This window comes from Macrotis lagotis, chromosome 8 (assembly GCF_037893015.1).
Source record: "Macrotis lagotis isolate mMagLag1 chromosome 8, bilby.v1.9.chrom.fasta, whole genome shotgun sequence".
NCBI classification, from domain to species: domain Eukaryota; kingdom Metazoa; phylum Chordata; class Mammalia; order Peramelemorphia; family Peramelidae; genus Macrotis; species Macrotis lagotis.
The window spans coordinates 14,284,751-14,308,818 of NC_133665.1; the positions used below are offsets into that span (position 1 = coordinate 14,284,751).

General features: G+C 35.2%; 1 protein-coding gene across 1 annotated transcript in view; it reads right to left on the reverse strand.

Moving 5' to 3' along the window:
- Positions 1–1,190: 1,190 nt before the first annotated feature.
- LITAF (lipopolysaccharide induced TNF factor) overlaps positions 1,191–24,068 on the reverse strand; it is a 41,462-nt gene continuing 18,584 nt past the window's right edge. Inside the window, exons 2-4 of the mRNA XM_074196413.1 lie at positions 11,009–11,224; positions 6,419–6,575; positions 1,191–3,478 (exon numbers count right to left, since the gene is read on the reverse strand). Coding sequence (XP_074052514.1) covers positions 3,370–3,478; positions 6,419–6,575; positions 11,009–11,219 — 477 coding nt within the window. The 5' untranslated portion in view covers positions 11,220–11,224 and the 3' untranslated portion in view covers positions 1,191–3,369. The remainder of the gene's footprint in view (positions 3,479–6,418; positions 6,576–11,008; positions 11,225–24,068) is intronic.

A 24,068-nucleotide genomic window follows, 5' to 3' on the forward strand; every position in this document is an offset into this window, starting at 1 on the left:
AATTGGGCCCCAACATCTGGATGTCTAGAAGTGTTCTCTTTATTCCTATCTTTGTACCTCTATGATAGGACCCAAACATGAGCTTCAAGCATATCCTGATCCTTGCCTGCAGTTTGAGTGTTTGATGCTTAACAAAATTTCTAAAGCAATTTTTCTAAGAACTTTACATAAACATAAGGGAGCAAACGTCTTCTCCTAAGGGCACAAAGTGGTTGGTCAATGAATAAACCAAGAGCAATATGCCAGTATCAGGAGGACATTTTTAAATTCTCCAAAGGCTTTGATTTTTCTTTTTTTCTTTTTAGGTTTTTGCAAGGCAAATGGAGTTAAGTGGCTTGCCCAAGGCCACACAGCTAGGTAATTATTAAGTGTCTGAGACCGGGTTTGAACTCAGGTACTCCTGACTCCACGGCTGGTGCTCTATCCACTACAGCACCTAGCTACCCCAAGTGATTTTTCTCTAAAAATATTTTGTAATAATCTCCTTCATATGTAAGTCTTAGGTGACTTTCAATTCATTTATCATTTTCCTGACAAAAACAAAATCCCAACTAAAAATGATTACTTTTAGACATTTTTATTAACACAAACAGGGGGATAACTTTAGTGAAATTCAAAATGCAGACTTCTTTGCAAGGAATAAGACCAAATGTCATGATGATAGTCATTATAAATAATTTGTTGAGGTTCATTTGTAATATCCACACAGTAAGGAAGATTTCAGTTCACTAAATTGTAACTATATGTTAACCTCCAGGCAACAAGTTCCCCATGAAAAGAAAACTGTAGTGTACCAAGAAAATAGCTTTTCTAAATGGTTCATAACAAACTGAAGAGAGTACATGTTCAGGATGTTAACTCAAAAAAGATTCCTGATGCTATGGAATTGATTTTCCATTAGCAAATGCCTTTAGACTATACAGATATGAGTGGTTACAGTGAAAATTGAACACTTTCCATGGAAAATGACTAACATGCAAATAGATACTTTGTCATAAAAATTTTCCAAAATAAAACTATGTAGCTTGGTATAGGCACACTAGTACTTTTGGTCCCAAAAGAACTAATATCCTTTTTAAGGACACAAGTATATTTAAAACTCTTTATACTGTTAAATAACTGCTTGCAAATTACTTTACCAGAGTACTTCTGAACATATCAAAAATAAATATGAACTTTGCACAAGATAATGAATGTTCCAAAATGCGCCTGATTTTATTTTTTTAATTACGTACATTTTACATTTTGCCATCTGCAAAGTGCCTGCATTACAGAATTTGCATATATTAATTTCAACAATAGCCTGAGACCATTTTACATACCATTTGAACAAAACAGCTAGAAACACACCATCTTGAGATCTATACAACAAAGGAAGAATTCTAAACACACCTGCTATTAGTAAGTGATTTTGAAGACTAAAAATTATAAATGTTTCAATGACAACATAAGCGGCATCGAGATGATATTCCTTAAATTCCTGAACCCTTCCACACACTTAAAGTAAAAGCAAATGATTGATTAGAGGATGTATGGGTATACCAGACAGATATGCTATCTTCCTCCTGGCAACAACAAAGACCCCAGTTAATCATCAAATAAAACATGTTTTGATGGAAGCATAATTATACCTTTCTTCCATTTTCTGTACATTTTGTTTATAAGAGCTCCAGGGTTTTGCTACCATTAAGATAAAATAAGGGTTCAAATAAGCTATAACCAGATTTGTGTGTTTGCTCATCTCATACTCATTAAAGGGTACACTGTCAGAGATTGGGTTAGTCTGCACTCTATATTCTATCACCATGTGGCTAAATAAAAGAGGGTTTTTTTAATGTTCTTTCTTGGGTTTTAGGGGTTTTTAACAGCTGCAATATTAATATGAAACCTTTCCTAAACCCGCAAGGAGCCTTTTATAAAATGCTCACCAAGTAAATCAAAGACTTAATAAAAGGCGAAAGCACTGTTTCTAAAGTACAACTCTCAAAGTACTTTAGAAACAAAATGGGGTTTTACTCACACTTGAAGAGAATAAGCCATCCTAATTACCAGTATAACTATTACAAATTTTAATCGATAACTTTCAGCCAACATTTTGGGGCTGATTTGAATATTGAACAAGGAAATCTTAAAATCAGTCCCGTTTATGTGTTGATTTCAAACACAATACAAGTTCTTAACCAAGAGGGTTTTCAGTTGGATAATTGAGTCTTAACTGTCATGTCTTACAATGTATTGAAACCAATTTGATTTGTGAAAATAAGAGTAAAGTCTATATTTCTCTGAAGGTCAGGTTTCTCAAGTTTTCTTACAATAGGCAGGCTTCTGGTAAAGAAATTCCAAAAATAAGATCTACCTACAAATCAAAGCCATATTTTCATATATCTAAAAAAAAACAGAATCCAGAAGTTTTAATTTTTAAAATTATTATTGTGGAGGCTATTGAGAGCTGAAGTGAGCCAAATTAAAGGCAGGAGGGTTGTGTTTTTGATTTGTGTATTTATTTTTAATAAAAAGGGATGCAACACTGGAATATATAAGGATGATGTCATTCACAGTCAAGATAGACTGATAGGCATTTCCTTTGACGTCATTTACAAAGATGAATCAATCTAAAATTAAGTTTGTTATTTTAAAAAAACTCCATAGCTAAGAAATTTAATTGATCAGACAGACCCATCTCCTTCATGTACTAAAGGTCTAACCACTCAGCTATAATAAAGGAAATAGAAAAGTATATAGAAGAAATTCTAATTCTGACAAGCTCTCATGAACTCATAGAAATGTGTCTGGTAGCAAGCACCTTGTGTCAAGAATTACTAGATTTCCCCCCCTCCCTTTAAAAAAATAATAAAAAAGTTAAAGTGAATTTTTGTGCTCATTAAAAGTCCCTAACTGAATGGTATCTGAGACTAGCATTTCCCTAAGGTCTCTAAACCAAGATTCTGCCCCAAAGAGGGGCAAATTATAGGCACTATGGATTGGTTCAGTCTCTTTTTGGCCAGTTCCTCAAAACCAAAGTAGCCCATGATTCTATGTAAAGACCATCAGCAAAGGTGCTAACAGAGGAGGCAGAAGGGACCTGCCAATCAATAATCACCAAATGAAATCTTAAATAAGCCAGCAAACAGTCAAAGACGGGGATGACTTTGGTTCGTACATAGGAGACTACAATTAAACCAATGTTCTAGAGGTGGATGTCTCTGTATTTCCTTTCAATTCCTCCAAGCAATATGTTCATAGTTTTGAAGGTTCTTGGGGTCTTGGTTGGTTTTTATTCCATCACCAGTAGTGGAATTGGTGAAGTTTCTGAAGGACTTGAAAAGCCATCAAATCTTTTTAGAAAAATTCTTCACATTTGCCTTGGTCCTACAAACGCTTATAGGTACCAAGAAGAGCTTTGCAATTTGGGCAATAATGATCAACATCCTGAAGGGCATCCACACAAAATGGAATGAAACAGCAGCCAGCTATACATCTGGAAGAAAAGAAAAAGAAAAAAGTTTTGATTTACCAATCCAATGATTTTTCTTAGAAGCTCTCTTAGGCATAAATGAGACTGCCTCTATTTCAATTTTTTATGGAGACTTAGAATTATCTTACTTGTAAAACAAATGTTCTTAACTTTGTGTCATGGAACCCTTTAATAGTTTAGTGAAGTCTACTAACTCCTTGAGAAAGATGATTTTGAGAGAATAATGCTTTTAAAATGTATCAATTGTGTTAAATTTTACACACACACACACACACACACACACACACACACACGTAAGTTCATAGCCCTCAGGTTAAGAATGCCCAGGTAAGGGGCAGCTAGGTGGCACAATGGATAGAGCACTGGCCCTGAAGTCAGGAGTACCTGAGTTCAAATCTGGTAAAAGACACTTAATTACCTAGCTGTGTGGTCTTGGGAAAGCTACAAGGTGCCCGGGTAAAGAAGAATTCAATGTTTTATGACATTGACACTATCTGTAACAACAAAACAAATCTACAAACAATCCTGAAAGAGGGCAGACTTTTCTCTTCTAATGTATATCTGCACATTCTATGCAATTTATATAATCTCAGAGAATAGTTTGACCAAGGTCAAAAAAGCTAGTAAAAATGTTAGAAGTGGGTCTTAAATCTAGTTTTTCCTAACATTTGAAACCATCTCTATCCATTATACCAAACTGCCTCTCAAAATCCCTTTTTAAAATCTTATAACCTATAGACTCTTAGTAAAAAGAGATAAGACCTATAAGCCAATTCAACCCAACATTATTATTAAATGTTCTCAAGAGAACTTACAGTCCTTATCAAAAACACCAAGCAAAATCTTGCTAACAAAAGTATTTTAAAAGGAGATGGTAAGTTGGACTAGAAAGAACTTTCTTAATATTTTCAAGAAGTTCTCTTGGGTTGGTGGGAGAACAGTCAAAAGACTGGGTTGATTTCATGCTCCCCTACTTTGACATCTACTTATTATATGAGCAAATTATTGAGTCTCAGTTTCTTCATTTATAAAATGGAAAGAATGCTTGCACTTCTCACCTGAAAGGGCTGTCAAGAGACTTAAAAGAGAAAAATAGCAAAATACTTTGTAACATTAAGAAACTATAAATATAAGCTATTATTCTCCATTATAGCAACTATCAATTAGGAATAATATTTCTGATTTACCGTAATCATCTAGAAAGAATCTGATCCCTCAAAAAATTTCTCAATTAAGTTTAGTATTCATGTGCATTTATCATTTTTCTTATGTGGATAATTTAGCTAATAAACTCTTCAAAATTAAAACTAAATATGTGGGTTCATTGTTTTACATTTTCCTACTTTCTGAGATTAAAACAGTCTTTGATGCTGAGACTCAAAAAGGATGTTTAGTATTTTCTTCCAAAAGAATTCAAAACATGCAATCAACTGTATAGTGTGAGTGGGTGGAAGGAATAGTGGACCAGGGGCCAGAAAATTCAAGGCATGTGTGTCTGTGTGTGTGTGTGTGTGTGTGTGTGTGTGTGTGTGTGACAGAGACAGAGACAAAGACAAAAAGACAGACAGACAGACATATAGACAGACAAGCCAAAGATAGAGATTAAGACTGATAAACAAAGCCAGAGAAACAGATATTGATAGAGACAGAAAGAACAGCGAGATACTGAGAAACAAAGATAGAGAAACAAAAAACCTTCTAAACATTACTGAGGCCCCATTTGGAGGCAAGAATAGAAATATTATTCATATCCTTTTACCTACCTCAAAAATAGTGAAGAAAAATGAGCCAGTACATATCAGATTATTTAGGGGTCTTTGAAGGAAAGGTGTAAGGATTATTTACAGAAAGAAAAACTGAAACATGAGTAGTTAAATATATGAATAACCTAAGGCCACTTGACACTACTTTTCCCCTGCATTTGGGAGTGGGCCTTTTCAAAACATTCTCACAAATCAGTAACGACTATGTCTTTAAACACTATCCTAAGTCCAAACAGATTTACTGCATCCAAGTTGACAAGAGAAAAAAAAAATTTGAATTCATAATAAGGCAAGACATTTTAAAGAGATTTTATAAAAGCATTTTTAACATAAAATCTATAAACCAAAACTTCCAGTATATTGAAAGGTAGTGTGACATAATAGATAACAAGTTGGCCTCAAAGTCAGAAAGACCTGGGTTCAAATTCAGCCTAGGATACTAATTACTTTGGATAAGTAAGTGGTATAGCAAACTCTATTTTGAGTCAATAGCTTCTCCACACCAATGAAATCAGAGATTCAGACATATACAGTGTGTCTCAAAAGTTTTTTAAAAAACCCTATATAACTATATTAAATTTGCATTTAAGATTTTTTAGACACCCTTAAAGTTAGTGAATCTTGTCATTCAGATCACAAAAAAATTTCCAAAATTCCATGGGAAAAAAATTTTTTATCCAGGACAAGAGTTAAGTTTTTTGTGTGTGCATTATGGTCCCTTTGGAAGTCTCATGATGAACTCTTCTCAAAATAATGTTTTTAAAAGCCTAAGATTTAATATATAGGACTTCAATTATTTTTGAAAGTTGTTAACATATCAAATATAGTTTATTTTTTAATGTCACAGAACTTGTTCTAGGGATAACACTCAGCATAACAGAAAACTACTATAATACTTGTTTGTACATGTAGCTGAGTAATTTTACCAGAGAACAAAAGAAATTATGAAATCTAGACATTTTGGTGATTTGACATCCAAAGAGGAAGAAATGTGATATGAGTACATGTAGCAAAGTGAACAGGAGAACCCCAGTTAAGAATATCCCAGAACAAAGGGCAAAAAACTCCTCCCTGTTGAGTTGCATGGTAATACCACATTTGAGTATCTCCAGGTTCTCCTGGTCACCCCTGCCAGAATGACCACTTCTTGGGTTAAGATACTATTAGTTTATCAACTCACCCCAGTAAGCAAAGGCTGCCACAGGAAAGCCAAGTTAGGGCTCCTGCATTATAGGAGAGACTGGTCACTATCATCTTGTTACACGAGGGACAGCACATCTGGATAGGACGGTCAAAAAAGGAGACAGGCTGTTGCACATACACAGTCTGAACCGCAACTGATTAAGAAAAGAGGGGGAAACTTTTAAAATGATTATTATTAATATTCATAGCTTAATTTGTTTGCCATTCATGTTAAAAAGCAGTGAGTCACACCACCACCTCATTTAATTCTCAGCAAGTTCTAAGAGACAATTAGGACAAAAGTATTATTTCTATTTGGGGATAAGGATACTTGGGCTGAGAAAGATAAAGTTGCTTGCCCTGTGATCAGGTTCTCAAATCCAGGTCCTTTGACTCCTTACAATTGTTCATAAAGAGGCAATGAATACAATAGATCCTGAAAAAATGAATGAATAATCAAAATAATAATAATCACAGCATCATAGACAAAGGGTTGAAAAGAATCTCAGAGATCATTACTCTAATTCACATTTTCCTGTTAAGTATGAGATACAAAGAAGTTAAATGAGTTGCTCATGGTCAAGTTGTCAATAAGCATTAATCAAGGGGCGGCTAGGTGGCGCAGTGGATAAAGCAACGGCCCTGGAGTCAGGAGTACCTGGGTTCAAATCCGGTCTCAGACACTTAATAATTACCTAGCTGTGTGGCCTTGGGCAAGCCACTTAACCCCATTGCCTTGTAAAAACCTAAAAAAAAAAAAAGCATTAATCAATCAGTATTAAGGTTTAAGGTTGCTGGTCCCAGGGAACTATTCTGGATATTTAGGTGTGCATATGTGATAAAATAGCAGGTATGTTATAAAATATTGTGTTATATGATAAAATAAAACATTTTTAAAAAGAAGCTTCATAGGAATATAATTAATTCTTTCATTTTTTGCTTCTCCTTTATACTCAACTAGTAATTACTAAAAGGCTAAGAAACTAAGACTAAGGCTAAGAAACTAGACTAAGAAACCCCACTTATCAAAATTTATTTAATTGATCAAGTCAGATCAAATACCACCAAAAGAAAAAAAATCCCACTTGTAGAGACCTCATTAGCTCAGGGCACTCTGGATCTGAGCTGGGGAAAGGTGGGATAGGAAATGTTAAAATACTGTCAGTTTTTTCCTAAACTGGGAAGTAGGCATAAAAGAAAAATGTATATACTCTAGGTTTGGGTTCTAACTTTTAATCAAATAAAAATCCCTGAAGAAGAATAAACTTCTCCCTTCTCTGACCCACTTGCAAGAGACACAAGCTTCTCATTGTTTTGTTTTTTATTTAAGTGTCACAGTAAGTGCTTCACATTTAACATCAATCACTGCCAGGAAATTCTTTCTTATGATATTAAATTAACTAGCATTTCAATATCCAATGAATGTAGTAGGGACATAGGATCAGAGAATAAAATTGGAAGAGAGTTCAGTAACTCCTAAAACTAAGGGGTCAAAATAATAACGGAATTAAATCTCCCTGCAAGAAAAAGGAATTATTAAAAAAACTTTTTAGTTTTATTGATATTTAGGATATGACAACAAAGAACAGGAAGAGATCTCAGGTGATCTAGGCATCAATTTTTTTTTTAAAAATTAATAAAAAACTTATTTAGGAATAAAATGGGATTTTCATAATTTTTAAAAGTTAACAGAAGAAAAAAGTACATATAAGTAACAGTCATGTCCTAAAATATCCTAAAATTATTCTCCTGTTCCTTTCAAGGACGGAGTGTGGTATAGTGGTTTGGAGGACCAGCCTGGAATCCGGAAGATCTAGGTTTAGCTCATCCCTCTAAATACATACTAGCTGTCAGATGAGTCACTGAAACCTCTCAGTGCATCCAGGCAATTCTCAAAAAAATTATAAATTGCCAGTCTATTATCTGTGGAGGGAGTTTCCATACTGGACATTCTGCTCCCCAACTCACCCCTGCCCCCCAAGAATTCATTTTAACCTCAAGAGATAAGAGGGACTAGAAGGTAAGGGAAGTTAAAAATAACTCACCTGAAGAACTGTTACTGAATTGGTTTTAATTATTAACTAATTATATACCTAGGACAGCCCAGATGGGATGGCAGGTGTGTAGAATTAAAAGGGGGTGGGACAAAGCAAATTTTGTCTGAATATACAGCAATGCAAGCTGGTGCCAAGGCCTCCAGTTCCTATCCCTGTCTTATCTTCAGTCTCCATGGTCACATATAAACACAATTCAAAGTGGCCCCTCCAATTGTCATCCCTACCCTGAAAATTATCCTGGCCATATCAACAGCGGGTTGGACCCGGTAATAGACTGTGAAATCATCCTTATTTACAGTACAAAGAGAGATAATCTATTCTACTTCATATACTTTAGCACTATATAAAAATAGTCAAGAGGACCCTAATGTTGAACAACTACTGTTTCCCTGAAAATAAGACCAAGATTTTTTTTCCAAGATGCTCATAATATAAGCCCTACCCCCCCAAATAAACCCCAATTAAGATTAAGATTGTCAACTAGGCCATTGCAACATACAACATATAGAATTATAAAATAATATTAATATATAATTGAATATAAATATTGACATTCAAATTTAAAATAAATGATAATATAAATTATAATTATGTATTTGTGAATACCCAAGCAGGTGCCTTTGGACTATGTAAATAGATGAACTCAAAACTTATTCCTGTAGACATAAGGCACAAATAACATGACTGGAAAGAAAGCCCCACCTCTAATCATCACTAAAGGTAAGAAAGATAAGATTAAATGTGTTTCAGGCTTTATGTTTTTGAAACCAAAAAAGACTGGTGCCCCCAAGCAGTTATAAGAAAGATTAAACCTGCCACTTATTTTGCGAGTTGGCCAGAGAGGTCTGCTAGTCTGGGATTCAGCAGGTGCTCACTGCACTAAAGACGTGAAGAAGGTCTTTGCAGAGAGAAAAATAGCTCAAATGATTCCTGCAGGAATGACCATCTCCTGACTCTTGATATTGCAATAAACAAGCCATTCAAGGGCCATCTGCACACGGAAATCAATTGAAAATAGAATGGAGGGGCGGCTAAGTGGCACAGTGGATAGAGCACCGGCCCTGGAGTCAGGAGCACCTGAATTCAAATGAGGCCTCAGACACTTAATAATTACCTGGCTGTGTGGCTTTGGACAAGCCACTTAACCCCACTGCCTTGCAAAAACTAAAAAAAAAAAAAAAAAAAAAAAAAAAAAAAAAAAAAAAATGGAGAGACATCAGCTGGAAACTTGGTGAAATCAAGCCTGCAAGAGATGGTAACTTGGGTGAAGAATTCAGGTGATAAAATCACTGACAGCCATGTTGCCAATGCTGGCTACATTGGCAAAAAAGTGCTCATTTAAGGACAGATCTATTACCAGACATGTGAGATTGGGACTAATGGTTCTCCAGGGAAAAAAGCTTTAAGAAATTCAGGCTGGAATTTGGGACTGGGAGAGAGTTATGATGATGTTCCAGAAGAAAATGGCATGACTACATTTGAATAAATGTAGGGTTTTGCACAGAATAAATGAATATAGATTGTTGTACATGAAAAATTAAAAATTAAAAATATATATAAATTAAAATAAATAAGACAATCCCTGAAAATAAGCCCTAATGCAATTTTGGATACCATAGTTAAGATCTGATTGTATTTTCAGGGAACTACCGGGAAAGTGACAGAAGCAAAGACATTAAATTCTTTAATTAGTTGTTTGTTTAGTTGTTTCTAACATTCCAGGATAAATTATCTCTCCGCCCAAACTTTGAATATTTATTTTGTATAAATCTTATATTTACTTTTCAATGAATTATAATACAATCTCCCCCACTGAAGAGGAGCTTGTTGGGGGCAGAGAATAGTCTTACTTTTGTTAAGTGTCTGGCACGTTTTGTTGTTAGCTGTGTCTGATGCTTCTCACTCTCCATTTGGAGTTTGTTTTTTTGGCAAAGATACTGAAGTGGCTTGCCATTCTCCTCTCTTACACATGAGGAAACTGAGGTAAACAGGGTAAAGTGACTTGTACTGGGTCACACAGCTAGTGTCTGAGATCAGATTTGAACTCAGGAAGATAAGTCACTATCCAAAGCACACTACCTAAGATGCCTTATGGACCTGTCTGGAACATTAAAAAATGCTTAGCAAAGGGACTGATTGACAGATTGGTTGATTGATCTAGATTCTGGGTCTGAGCAAGTTACTTAACCCTACTTGCCTCAGTTTCCTCATCTATAAAATGGACTAGAGAAGGAAATAGCCAACCATTCTATTGTCTTTGCCAAGACAACCTCAAATGGGGTCATGAAGAGTCAAATACAACTGAAAATGACTAAACAAGATTGTTGTAAAGAAATAGGTTAGGGGTGGCTAGGTGGGGCAGTGGATAGAGCACCTGCCCTGGAATCAGGAGAACCTGAGTTCAAATCCGACCTCGGGCCACTTAATAATTACCCAGCTGTGTGGCCTTGGGCAAGCCACTTAACCTCATTTGCCTTGCAAAAAAACCCTTAAAAAAAAAAAGAAAGAAATAGGTTGAGTCAATCACTTACTTGCATTAGGATTAGGGACTGGCAAAGGCTGAGAATAGTATGCTGGAGGATTCATGCCTTTCCCATCTGCTCCTGAAACTGCTCCTGGTATGGGACCAGGGGGAGGAGTAGGAAAATGACTATTGATACCCATTGTCTCTTCATAGGAAGGAGGTGCAGATGGAGCAACCGATGCTCCTGGAACAACATTATGTGGTCCTGGAGCAGACATTTTATCTAAAATAAAATTAGAAAAAATTATTTCTTTTATTCAGCATACATTTATTTCATGCTTAGAAGGTATGAGGTTGCATGCTGAGCATTAATTAGCCTATTGTGACAAATTCAAGGTCTTTCCTCTTGTTTTGACACTTCTCTATCTTGATATATCATCCTCTTCCTTCTCCTCCTCCTCCACCTCCACCACCACCACCACCACCACCACCCTGTTGTTTGTCTACAATTACTGCCCAATTTCTCTCTTCTCTACTCACTTCTTAATTCCTCCTTTGTAGTCTGGTTTCTGAGCTTAACCCTCAACTGAAACTGCTACTTCCTGAGTAACTAATAGTCTTTTAATCACTGGATCCTTTTCTTAGTTCTAATGTCTCTGCTGCATCTTAGTCAAGACTGACCACCCTCTAAAGAAAAGGTTCTTTACCTGCTATAGGTAAGAGATTGATGGGTGAGGAAAAAAATTATACTATGATTTTTATTAACCTCTAACTGAAATCTAGCATTTCCTTCATTATGAATATAGGCAACAATCAGCAATATCTTTGACTTTATGATCAAAAGAAATAACATTTTCATGTCACATTATAGCTGAAAACAGATTGGATATCCAAACCGACATTCATGTTGCTGTGCTCAAGACTACCTTATATTTTAATGTACTGATTCAAGCTACAACTATCTTTAAAAAATAAGATTTAACTTTAATTTGACCATATTTAAATATAGGGTCTTGCCATTTAATGTATTAATAAAGAACCACTTATTACTGTACTATAATTTTAAAAATATTTTTAAAACTGTATTTCAATATAATTCAGCTACCTACATAGTGCAGTTGATGATAAGGCAGTTGATACCTAACTGGACCTGCCAGGTGCTTAGAAAGACCTGAGTTCAAATTCTGACCTCAGATGTATATTAGCTTTGTGACTCTGGACAAGTCACTTAATCCCTGTTTTCCTCAGTTTCCTCAATTGTAAAATGTAGATAATAATAGAACCTATCTCCTAATGTTGTTGTGAGGATCAAATGAGATAATAGCTAAAGTTCTTAGCAGTGTTTACCCTATAATAGGCACTATATAGAAGTTAGCTATTTGTAATGCCCTGAATTTCATTTTAGGTATTTAAAACCACTATTCTGAGAAGAGGTCCATGAGACCTCTTCTACAATATATCAGCCTCCCCAGGGGGATATTTTCTCCTCATTGAATTTTTGTTACATGACTTATGTTATATGACAATTCCTTTCAGCCTCCTACTCTTATCTTACCATAGATAAAACCCCAAGGCTTTATCCTGGGGCATCCTCTTTTATCTCCCTACACAGTCAGTGACTTCTCCAACTCCAGTTCAGTTGTGATCTAAGCAGATAATTCACTGATCTTGAGATGTAGCCCAGGTGAGTTTCCCAGGCACATCTCCCTCATCATCACTAGAAGATAAAGAGGACAACAACAAAATTGGACATTACTAAGTTCTATGTCCTAGGGGCATCTCAGACTCATTACATCAACAACTGAATTTATTATCTCTTCCATCCAAACTCACCCCCTGCTTTGGGCTGTCCTTATTTCCTGTCAAGGAGGTTTCTTTTCCTTCCTTAAACTAGGTTTGTAACCTTGAAGTCATTCATGACTCCTCACTATCCATCACCTCAAATATCCACCAACTGAGCTGCCTAGTCTTCTGAATTCTACCCTCTTAACATTTCTTGCATCCCTTTCTATTCATACTGTTGTCTCCCCACCTTTTGATTGGATTATTGCAACAGACTCCTAAAAGGTCTCCTTCCTCTCAAATCCTACCCTACCCTCCAATACTGAAACTAAGTGATTTTGTTAAATCAGAGATCTTACCAACTCATTCTCCTGCTCTACAGGGAATAGGAAAAAGGATTAAACCTGTGATTTCAATGATTCAGGGGAAATTCCTTGAGGCAAAAACTCCCTTTTATCAATGTAAGTTAGCACATTGCCTGCAATTCACAGGCTTAGAGCACTCTTGTTCATCCTTCATTCTCCAAGAGGGTCAAAGCCATCAGGGGGGTGATGTCTTAACTTGCAAGTGAATTGGATTTAAGTGAGGCAGGGCTGTGTGGAGTCCTCAGAGTCCAGTGGAGTGCTAAGACATAGTCAAGACAACTATCAAAGGCACTGGATGGGAGAGCCTTGGTCTTTTTAAGCAAAAGTCTTTTCTAGGTCCCAGTTTGTTTGAGGCAAAGCTCATTCAGTCAAAGGTTAGGTAAGAATGGAGGCCAAAGATGGCCTGGTTTGCCTTTATTATAAAAGATTCCATCTGGGAGAGAAGACTCAGGAGCACTGAAAGATTAAATGATTGTCTCCGGGTGATACAACCAGGATGTCAGAAGTAGGACTTGAAATTAGGTCTTCTGGGCTCTACCCACTACACCTTAATTAAAAAGCATTTATTAATTTACCCACTCTTTGTCACTCACTGCTCTAAACAAAAAGCAACAGTTCCTTCAAAGATGAAACTCCAGTGGCTCCATATAGAGATAAATGTATATAGATATAGATATAGATATACAGATATTGCCTTTAGGGTTAAATACAAGCTCCTCTGTTTGGCATTCTTTACAAGTCAGTTCCTGTCAGTCTATCTTTCCAAACTTAGAATATATTATTTCTCTTTGCTCTTCTTACTGTTTCTTACACATGACACCCACAACTGTGTAACCTTTACACATTCTGTCTGCACTTCTTAGAATCCCCATTTTCCATCAAAGTTAAGTTCTGATACCACCCACAAGACCTCTCTTGATCCCTACCATTGTATTTTACTTTGCATATATTTGTAAGTATTCAAGTTGTCATTTAATATATATAAAAGTTGTCAATTCACAATATAATGCAAATACTCTGAGGGCAAAGACTAATTGATTTTTGTGTCATTGTCCCCCCCCCAGGATAAACACCGTAAATCCTAAGTATTTAATTAATACATGGTTGCTGAGTAACAGACAAGCAATTTTTGAGAATAGCTTGAATTCAGTCTTGCCTTAAATGGCTCAAATGATTATTTATTGTCTACCTCCAGGCCTGTTGTTATCGCTACCGTGCATTTTGCTCAATGTATATGAGAAAACTAGATGAAGAAAACGATCCAAATTAACCAACATCTTACACAACGGGCTAAGGGGAAATACCAAAGTTTTATATAAATATCTTTTTCTTTGCTTCAGTGATAACCCAATATTTAAGCTGTAAAATATTTAGAAACGTTTAGCTCCACTGAATTTCCCATTTGCCCTACTGACATTTTTAGTAAACAAAATGAAAAGGATATCATTTTTAAAAATCGACTTATAAAACTTTCTCAGTTTTTAAAAGTAAATACAAATTCATCCAAGCACACTCTTTTTTGAGGAGGGGGAAGGGAAGTATTTCATTTTTTCAAACAAACCAGGTGGCTAGAATTACAATTTGTAAACAGGGTGTGTTCCTGTCCAAGACTTTGTTAGCTGAACCATAAAGTAGCTAGATTAGTAGACAGTACCATCCTTTGTATGCTTGTAAAAAAATTGGGTAGGGCATACCTGGTTAGAAGAAATATTCAGTATCTGCCCTCAAGTCAATAAAAGAATGTGTGGGAGAGGGAGTCCATGATCATGGGGCCCTGTTCCACTTTATATTGACAGTTATTTTATTCTGTCTTTTCTTTCATTTTCTAATATCCCACTACAACCTTCTTGTGCCCACTAGCTCCTGCATGGGACAAAGGGTAACATCAGATAACCACAGCTACAAGAAAGCCTTTTTAACATTGAACCATTATCAACTTCCTACGAAATGTGAATGAAACAGAGGCTAGATGGGGGGAAAAATGCAAAAAAGGTTAGATGTTAGTCACACAGGCCATAGGTCCTTAAATGAAAGACTCAAAGAATTCGTTGCATAAAAGTTAACTAAAGTCATTACACAGATGGCACTAATAATTCCTGCCCATTTGCTTCTATCACTTCCTTTGTGGTGCCTATAGGATATTTTCAACAAAGAGAACAATGTCATCACTGTGATTCTTTGAAATAATTTACATTCTTGCTGAATTTCAAGAACTCAATGCCTGCCCCCACTTTTTCAATTAAATTGTGTGTAAGAGAGATTTGCTGAAGAGATTTATTACTAACATTCAATGTTTAAAATTTTAAGATTGGATGATCAGATGCCAAAGGAACAGACTAAAGGGAATAAAAAAACTACCTTCTACAAATGAACCTACTTTGCAATGGGGGAATGTATAAACAAATTGTGACACATGAATATAGTAAAATTCTATTGTGCTGCTAGAAATGACAGAAAGCCTTATATAAAGTAATGCAGTATAGCAGGAAAAGGAAATTATAGATAGTGAAAACAACAATGTAATATAGAAATAATCAGGAAGACCTGAGCTAGAATACCACCTCAGTACTAACTGTGATCCTGGAGAAAGACATTTAACTTCTGTGGGCCTCAGTTTCCTCGACTGCAAAATCAGGACTAAAGATCCATTAATGTCACTTCCAGCTTTAAATCTATGATCTTATGATAAACGGGGGAAGGGGGGAATCAATAACAGCTAAACACTGTCATTATAATGATACGCTTTGTTTTTGTTGAGAAATACCTCACCCCTTTTATAAAAAAGGTGAAGGACAATGGGTGAGAAATGTTGTATATACATATAGTCAAGGTATTAATTGGTTTTACTAAACTGCTTTCTGTCCCTTTTAAAATTGATTGCTACAAGGAATGACGTGTGTGTGTGTGTGTGTGCGCGCGCGCGCTCACTGCCAGCAAAGGCTCTATTTGGAAATGATTATTATCACGTTATCAAGAAAAATAAGATTTTTAAATGTGCCCCTCATTTTATTACAAATAGATGCATGGGGTGGGGGAAAACCCCCTATATGCCAAAATTTGTGAAAATATGATTTTTCAAAACCTGATATCTTATTGTCTGATCTTGCTATCTCTTATACTTTATGTTTCTTCCTTAAGGATATGATTTCTCTCTCATCACATTCAATTTGATTAATGTATACCATGGAAACAATGTAAAGACTGGCAAATTGCCTTCTGTGGGGGGTGGACTCAAAATAAATAAAATCTTTAAAAAAAAAAAGAAAAATATGATTTTTCAATTTTCCAGCACTCTAAATGACAATGATTTAATATTGTCCTTATTTACATGATTAATTGAAACATGAAGAGTTGAAGGAGGAAAAGACTCTCTAGCTCAATTTTCAAAATCTTTACTTTTTGTTACATAAATTAAAAATATCATCACATTCTACTGACCAAAGAAATAAGACCCCACATGCTGTAATTTTAAGATATGGCTTCTAAAGATTTTAAGGCTAATAGTTTAGTATTTGTGTTTTTGTCATTATTATGGGAAAGCTGAGTTCAGAATGATCCACACATCCTTCTAGTAACTGAAATTTTTGTTTTTGTAAAAAATCTACAACTTTCCCTTTGCCATCAGAAAAAAAAAATTGCTTCTACTTGCACTAAAGGTCTTTATTCTGGTCCATACAAACCGGTCTTTGTCCAGGAAGCCTTATAACCAGACCCCTTTCTCATTCCACCTGAAACCAAGTATAATAATAACATCTAAGGCTCTGCCTGTATTCTAGAACTTCTATCTAAAGCTTCAAGAAAAGCAGGTAATACAGTACCATCAATACAACCTACCACAAGAATTGTAACAGAATACATGTTTAATACTTTATCCAGCTAAAATTTGTACAAGGTTTTCAGAGTAGAAAAGAAATAGCAATGCAAAATCAAGCTTAAACTTATTACTAGCCTTTTGTTAGGATGGAAATAACTTTAGATGGAAGACTTTTTTTAATTAAAATACTTTATGTCCCCCTCCCCCATTATATGTAAATAAATAAGATATTTCTAAAGAAGGAATTGGATAATCTGGTCACAGACTACAGACAGTAGGGTCACAGTCACCATAGAAACAAGAAGCTTTAAAGGTCAGGGAGATGTCTCATTCTCAAGTTGTTTGATTTAGTTATTAAGTTGGGCTGCCCAGAATGGCATCAGGAATGAATTGTCCATTTTAAGTAATGCTTTTGGTCAATTTCCCACCCTCTTTTCACCTTTCTGCCAAAGTATGCTAAAAGCAGGAAGTTTTATTTTTGTCATCGTGATATTATTTGATTAGCTATTTCCTATATATTTTAAAAAGCAGCTAAGGAATCTTTGACCAAATTTAAATTAGTATTTCTAAAATCTAACCCTTAGCAACAGAAAGTCATGGTAAATAGTGCAGCATCATGGATCACAGGAAAATGGGAAGGATTTTTATTAAATTTTAAACTGACTGAACAGAAAGGCAGTCACAGAACCTGGTTTCTAATCTTAACTCATCTTATCCAACTCAACTTATCATGTAACTTGGAGCAAAATTCCCTCATTTGGGCCTTGTTTTCCACTTTTGCAGCATAATTGGTCAAATGATTTTTTTAAAGATCCCTTTTAGCTATAAAATTATGATTCTAAATGCCTCAACATTTAGCCCAGTGAATATTTTCCCAAATTTCAACTCTTTAGGGCAAGCAACACATAGCCCCTTACCTACATTTTATAGTTATAATAATAGTAAAAGCTATAATAATATTTCTTTCATCTAGGGAATAAGGTTCTCTAGGAGACTATTTCCCTTTCAATAACTGAAGCTACCCATTTTAACTTTTTTGAAAGTCTATTCTTCCCTTTCCTTGTTAAATAAAAGTATATTAAAAATAATTTAACCTTTTCTTGACTTTTGTTTTTTGTTAATCAATACAAACTAATCATTATACTGTACTATATTAAAACAGTGATGCCCTTAGAAAGGAGGGGTGGGGGGGTAGCAGCCTAGTAGCTTAGTTCCTGCACTGTAATTTCCCCGGTTATAGTTTTTCTTAGTGATTCTTTGTCCCTTTAATGACATACTTTGTACTCAAATTTAAGTAGACATATTCGTCAATGGAAACAGAAATTCAACATTCTACAATTACTTTTCATTGTGTTAACTTCAGCAGCTATCCCTTCCCATCATGCCCACATTGAACTGCTTCTAATCTGTTTGCTACTATAACCTAGAAAAAAATTGAAGATGCCTAATTGAAAACAAATTTATAAATCAATAACTTTAAACGACTTACTCCCTTATTAGGGAGTCAACTATATGTGCTTTCTGACAGCAATGGTCCTCCTTTCAAAAATTTTTGGAGAACAAAAGAAAGGATAGTTAACAAGCCTTATTTCTTTGTTCAGTTACATTTTAAAGGATAGAAATGCCAAAAAAGTCTAATTTCTGAACTTAAAGTATCTAGACCCTTTTTTCAAGACCAGTGATTCTTCTCACATGCCACACACAAAAATCAAATGTATCCTCTGATTAATGTCTATAACTAAAATGTAAAAAATAAAATAAAAATACTGCTATTTGTATTGTTGTCTCACATTATTAAAGCATGACAAATTTTACAATAGAGAATCTTTTTTTTAAAAAATTGTGTTTGCTAATGACTACTAAATTTATAATATATATTTTAAAGGTATAAAAAGCACACAAATCAACCTGACTTTTTATGCACAGATAAGAAATCTCATCATCACTATGTTCTCACTAATATCTCAAGTGTTATATCTGTATTTTCTGCCTTGTAGGAACACATCTGAGAAATTGCTGAGAGACAACACAGCATAGAACAACAGACTTAAAATCAGAAGACTTGGTTCAAATGCCAACTCAGGCCCAGTTTCCTGATCAGTAAAATAGATAATGAGTTACTATCTATCCTCAAAGGCTGTTTTGAGAAAAGTACAAAGTGTCACCAAAGTCTTAGTTTTAAGACGTTAATAACTTAATAATAAAACTACACTAGGACTTCAGAAACATCTTGTACTTTGTAAATTTTAAAGTATTCTACAAATGGACATTATTATTACATTTGAGATGTCACATCACACTGACAAACAAATTAGAATATTCTCTGAGGAAGGCAATAGGATAACAGGTGGATTTTAAAACCTTGCCAAATGAAAACTGAATTAGGAATTCTTTCCAGGTTAACATTGGTCTATTAGTTTCCATTCTTCTTACAACTTAGCCCACCCAGTAGTTACTCTTCCCTTCCTACATACTCTGCAATCCAATGATAATGACCTTGCTACTCCAGGAACAAGCCATTCCATCTTTCAACTCTGGGTATTTTAAGTAGCTGTTCCCTATGCTGGGAATTCTCTCCCTCCTGGTCTTTTCTGGATTCCTTCAAGTTGTAGCTAAATTCCTACTTCCTTCATGAAGTTTCCTTTCTCAGTCCTCTATAATCTTAGTGCTTTCCCCTCTGAAATAATCTCCAATTTAGCCTGCATATATCTCACATATATAATTATTTGCATGTGGTTTCCCCATTAGATTATGAGTTCCTTGATTACAAGGGCTATTTTGACCTACCTTTGAATCCCTCAGGGCTTAGCAGAGTGTGTGTGTGTGTGTGTGTGTGTGTGTGTGTGTGTGTGTGTGTGTGTGTGTGTGTGTGTGTGTGTGTGTGACTTAATAAATTCTTGTTGACTTGATTCAACTCAGTTAACCCTATTCTGATGTCCAATCAGTCCTAAATCTATTAGTCTGAGGTACAAAACAATTTCCATAAACCCTCCATCACTCCATAATATTCCATATAGAACCATTTACAACCTCTATCTTGCCAAAGGGATCACCATCAAAATTTTTTTTTCTGGAATCCACTTATATATTTGGGAATAATTTCTATGATATACCAATCTATGAACTCTGCAATGATACATTAAGTTCTGGAATTAGTGTTAAGGTTAGATTTGATGACTTCTAAGATTATAGCCTATACTAAAATTCTATTGAGTTCATGACTACTGTGCTTATTCATGAATTTTCCCTTGTGTCATGAAAAGTATTACCTGTATATCCAATAATTCCATTGTTTAGAATATACCCTGGAAGCATATAAAAAATTACAAAGGGTTATCTATTCAAATATTTTTGCAGTGCCATTGTGTCTAATTATAAAAAATAGAATACAAATGTCCACCAGTGGGGAATATTAATGTAATAGAATGCCATAAAGCAATTAAATTATGAAGAATACAAAGAAATCTGGAAAGACCTTTATGAAATACCGAAAAGTTAAAAAAACTGAAAAACAAAGTAGAAGCTAACTATAAGCATAACAAAGTAGGGTCTTAATTTTATGTGTCACAGGTTTCTCTGCTAGTCAGGTGAAGAATATATACCTTTTCAGAATTATATTTTAAAATGTATGAAATAAAGCACATAGGATTTCGAAATAAACCAATTATTTTGGAATATTTATCAAAAAAAACTCTCAGAACAAGACAGAATTACAAACAGTAAATTTTTTTGTACCTTAATTAATATCTATGACTACATATTTTATGTGGGGGGGGCAGCACAAGAGAAGAGCCATTGGTTTTGAAAAAGAGGAGTTATTTATGCTAAGGCCACAAATTAGATGAAGAACTACTGATATAAAAGAAAATGAGAATAAGTGAACAAAGAATTTTGGCTACTCCTTCCAGGGTCTAAATGAAAAGCTGTTCAGATATTTTATATCCAGCAATTAATTTAAACATAAATATCTACTATGAAAGTTTAAGTAGTTTCATTTCTAGAACTGAATTAAAACTTCAGAGACTTGTAATTTAAAACTCTCAACCAAAAGTAAGGTAGTCAGGAACCCCATAGTAAGTGACAGAAAGGGGGATCTAAATCCTAGTTCTCTAATGATCAATCCAGCAATCTTCCCAATACCCAATTAGACATGTATTCAATATTGTTTTTAATGAATTCTTTAATTAAAAATCAAAACCTGCTCTTTCAAACATCATTCCAGTCAGAATTATCTTCTCTGTGACAACACATTTGTCCTTGCCAGGGTAGACAAAGATTTAAAAATCCACAGAGGGTGACTGGCCACGGACTAGAGGAGGGGTTAAAGAGAGCTAGCTCATATCTGCTTTCCCAACCTCACTCACCAGAGTTGTTTTTTACCTTACTCCTTTTCTAGATAGCTCTTTATTTTCCCTAAAGAAGAAAGATGCTCTTGACTTCTCAATGCATCTCCAAAGCAGATGGAGAACTCTAGCAATGAAGTGGAAACTCCATTTTTTTTGCCCTTGCCTTCAAAATGAAAGATGAACAAATACTGCTCGAAGTAAACTCCTCCTTTAAACATTTCACAACTTTTTCTTCCTCTTCCTAAAAAAATGTTCAGAGAGCCTCCCTCAAAGGCACCTTTCAACTTTCTACTGAAGACAGACAGATGCATTTAATCTCTATTACAAATAACTTTGTCATTGAAGGCTAGGCAATTTGAGGTGACTCGCTCCTCTCTAGTAAATGGAAATCAAACTTTCAGATCACAGAGGGTGGCCATGTGCCAGGATCCAGATGTTCACAAGTTTAGAACAAAACACAGACAATGGAAAGGGGAAGCAAAGAGAAGTTGACAATGGGTGACTAATTGGTCATGAGGCAGCTGATGGTGAAATGAAAAATGCTAGACCCTGAGTCAGCTAGACCCTGAGCTCAAATTGAGCCTGAGACAATTAGTAAATATGTCTGTCACTCAACCTCAGTTTCCTCATCTGTAAACACAGAGATTAATTATAGCACCTACCACTCAGTTTCTGTGAAGAATAAATGAGATACCATTTGTATAATGACACTACATAAATGTTTATTCCTTTATACTCTTCTGGAGGAAGAAATTCTATTTCATGGCACAGTGATTGTAGATGACTATTAGCATATGTTCATGCCAACATTCAATAAAAGATTGATTGTAGAATGTAGTTAGCATAAAGAGAAAAATTTGAAAACCTGGAGAAAATCCATCTGGTTAGTAATCTCTAATGCCTTCTAAACTCGCCACTTGCAAGGGAGAAGTCAATGGGAAAACACATAAACCTTAAAAATATCAGTGGTCTGACTCATTCTCAAATTTCCAGGCTCTCCTATTTATTTTTGTGACCTCAGGGAAGTCACGTAAACTCCCAGGGACTTAATTCTTTATCTATAAAAAGAGGAAAAGCTAGACTAGACAGTCCCTAATGGTGTCTCCAGGTTCTAAAACTATGATCTTAAAGCTCTAAGGATCTTAAAGCTCCAAGCTTCAGGATAAAGTAAAAATAATCAGGAAGCATTAAGGAGCAATAGAGTAATTACAGAGGAACCAGATTGAGTCCCCTCCCTTAGCAGCCAGTCTCCCCAAGATTGAACCTGTGGGTCTTGCCCTTAGCTGAAGGAGGCAACCCAGTTAGTCTCCTTGACTATGAGTCTTCACAAACAGAAGGGTGATCTTAACAATTTACGCACACTTCACAAAAAAAAAGAAATGATGCTAAAAGTTGTATGTAAAGAGAATTGTTATAAATATGCAAATAGGGGGAATCAGGAGACCAGACCTCCCTTCCTTCCTCCCCCACTCCCAATCTTTGCTGCTGCTATTAGGCTCTATGGGTTGTGCAGAGAATACAAATCTGAAGAGATCATAAACTGCTTCTATGAGTCCTTTGAATTCTTCAAGTGTTTTCTGTATCTGTTTATGTTTTCTATGAGTTCTCTGTGATGGATTACAGTTCATTTTAAATATTTCTCCATGTGTATGTATAACTTCTATTTTTTTAAGCATTTCTTTTATGGTGGAAGAAATAACTATTTGTTCTACTTTGTAAACTGATTACCTTCCTAGATGGGACCCTGTAAATCTCCTTTAGAAAGACATTAGACATACTTAAACCAAAGCTATGAGATTTTCCCAGGGATTCCATCCAGCTTGGGGCAAAAGAAAGCAGAGTATAAGGAACCTTATTAAGTGGAACCTCCCCTTTCCCCTTTATATATCAGACTCCCTAGGACTGAACCTGTTGGGTGCCTGTCCCTTAGTGGAAGACAGCAGCCCAGTTAGTCCCCTTGGCCTTTGAGTCTTGAAAAGTAGAATGGTTATTTAAAATACCCTTAGGAGTGGATACTGCTGTATATCCCTTTGTGAAGAAAAAGGAAATAGTTATTTACTCCCTAATTCAATTATTTTATAAGTTTTTATGTTTCATAAATTAGGGTGTGCCAACATTTCCCTTAGGTCTGACATGAAAAGAAGCAAATTCTTGAGTTTACAGAAAATGTCATTTTTTCCTGGGATTAGAAATAATAATGGCTGTATCATTAATAAAATTCTATACTAAGGGAAATCAAATAGGGAAGAGGTGTCGAGATGACTGTCATAATGCAGAAATCAAAGGAAGTAAAAGAGAGAACTAATCTAGCTTAAAACTTAAGGGAATGAGGCAAGTTTTTTTTATTCAAACTTTTTAAAACAAGAAACTAAATCCATTAAATGTGTTTATCGTTGTATGGTGTTTAGTTGTTTTCAGTCATGTCCAATTCTTCATGACCCCATTTGAGATTTTCTTAAAGATATTAGAGTAGTTTGATTACCTTTTCCAGTTCATTTTACAGATAAAAAACTGAGGCAAAAAACTAATAAGTGTCTGAGGTCAGATTTCAACTCAGAAAGTTGAGTCTTCCTGATTCCAGGTCTGGCATGCTATCCACTGAGCCACTTGACGGTTTTTGTATTTTTGCTTGTATTTGAGCACACATAGTATGTCTATTTGTACATATGCATCTATATACATTATATATGTATTCAACCACATATTCAGGTGTTAGATTGATGTATGAAATCTTCCCAAATCATCCCAGGTGCTAGAGACACAGTTAACAGATCCCAGGGTCAGGAATCAGTAAGACCTGAATTCAAATCCAATTTCTCA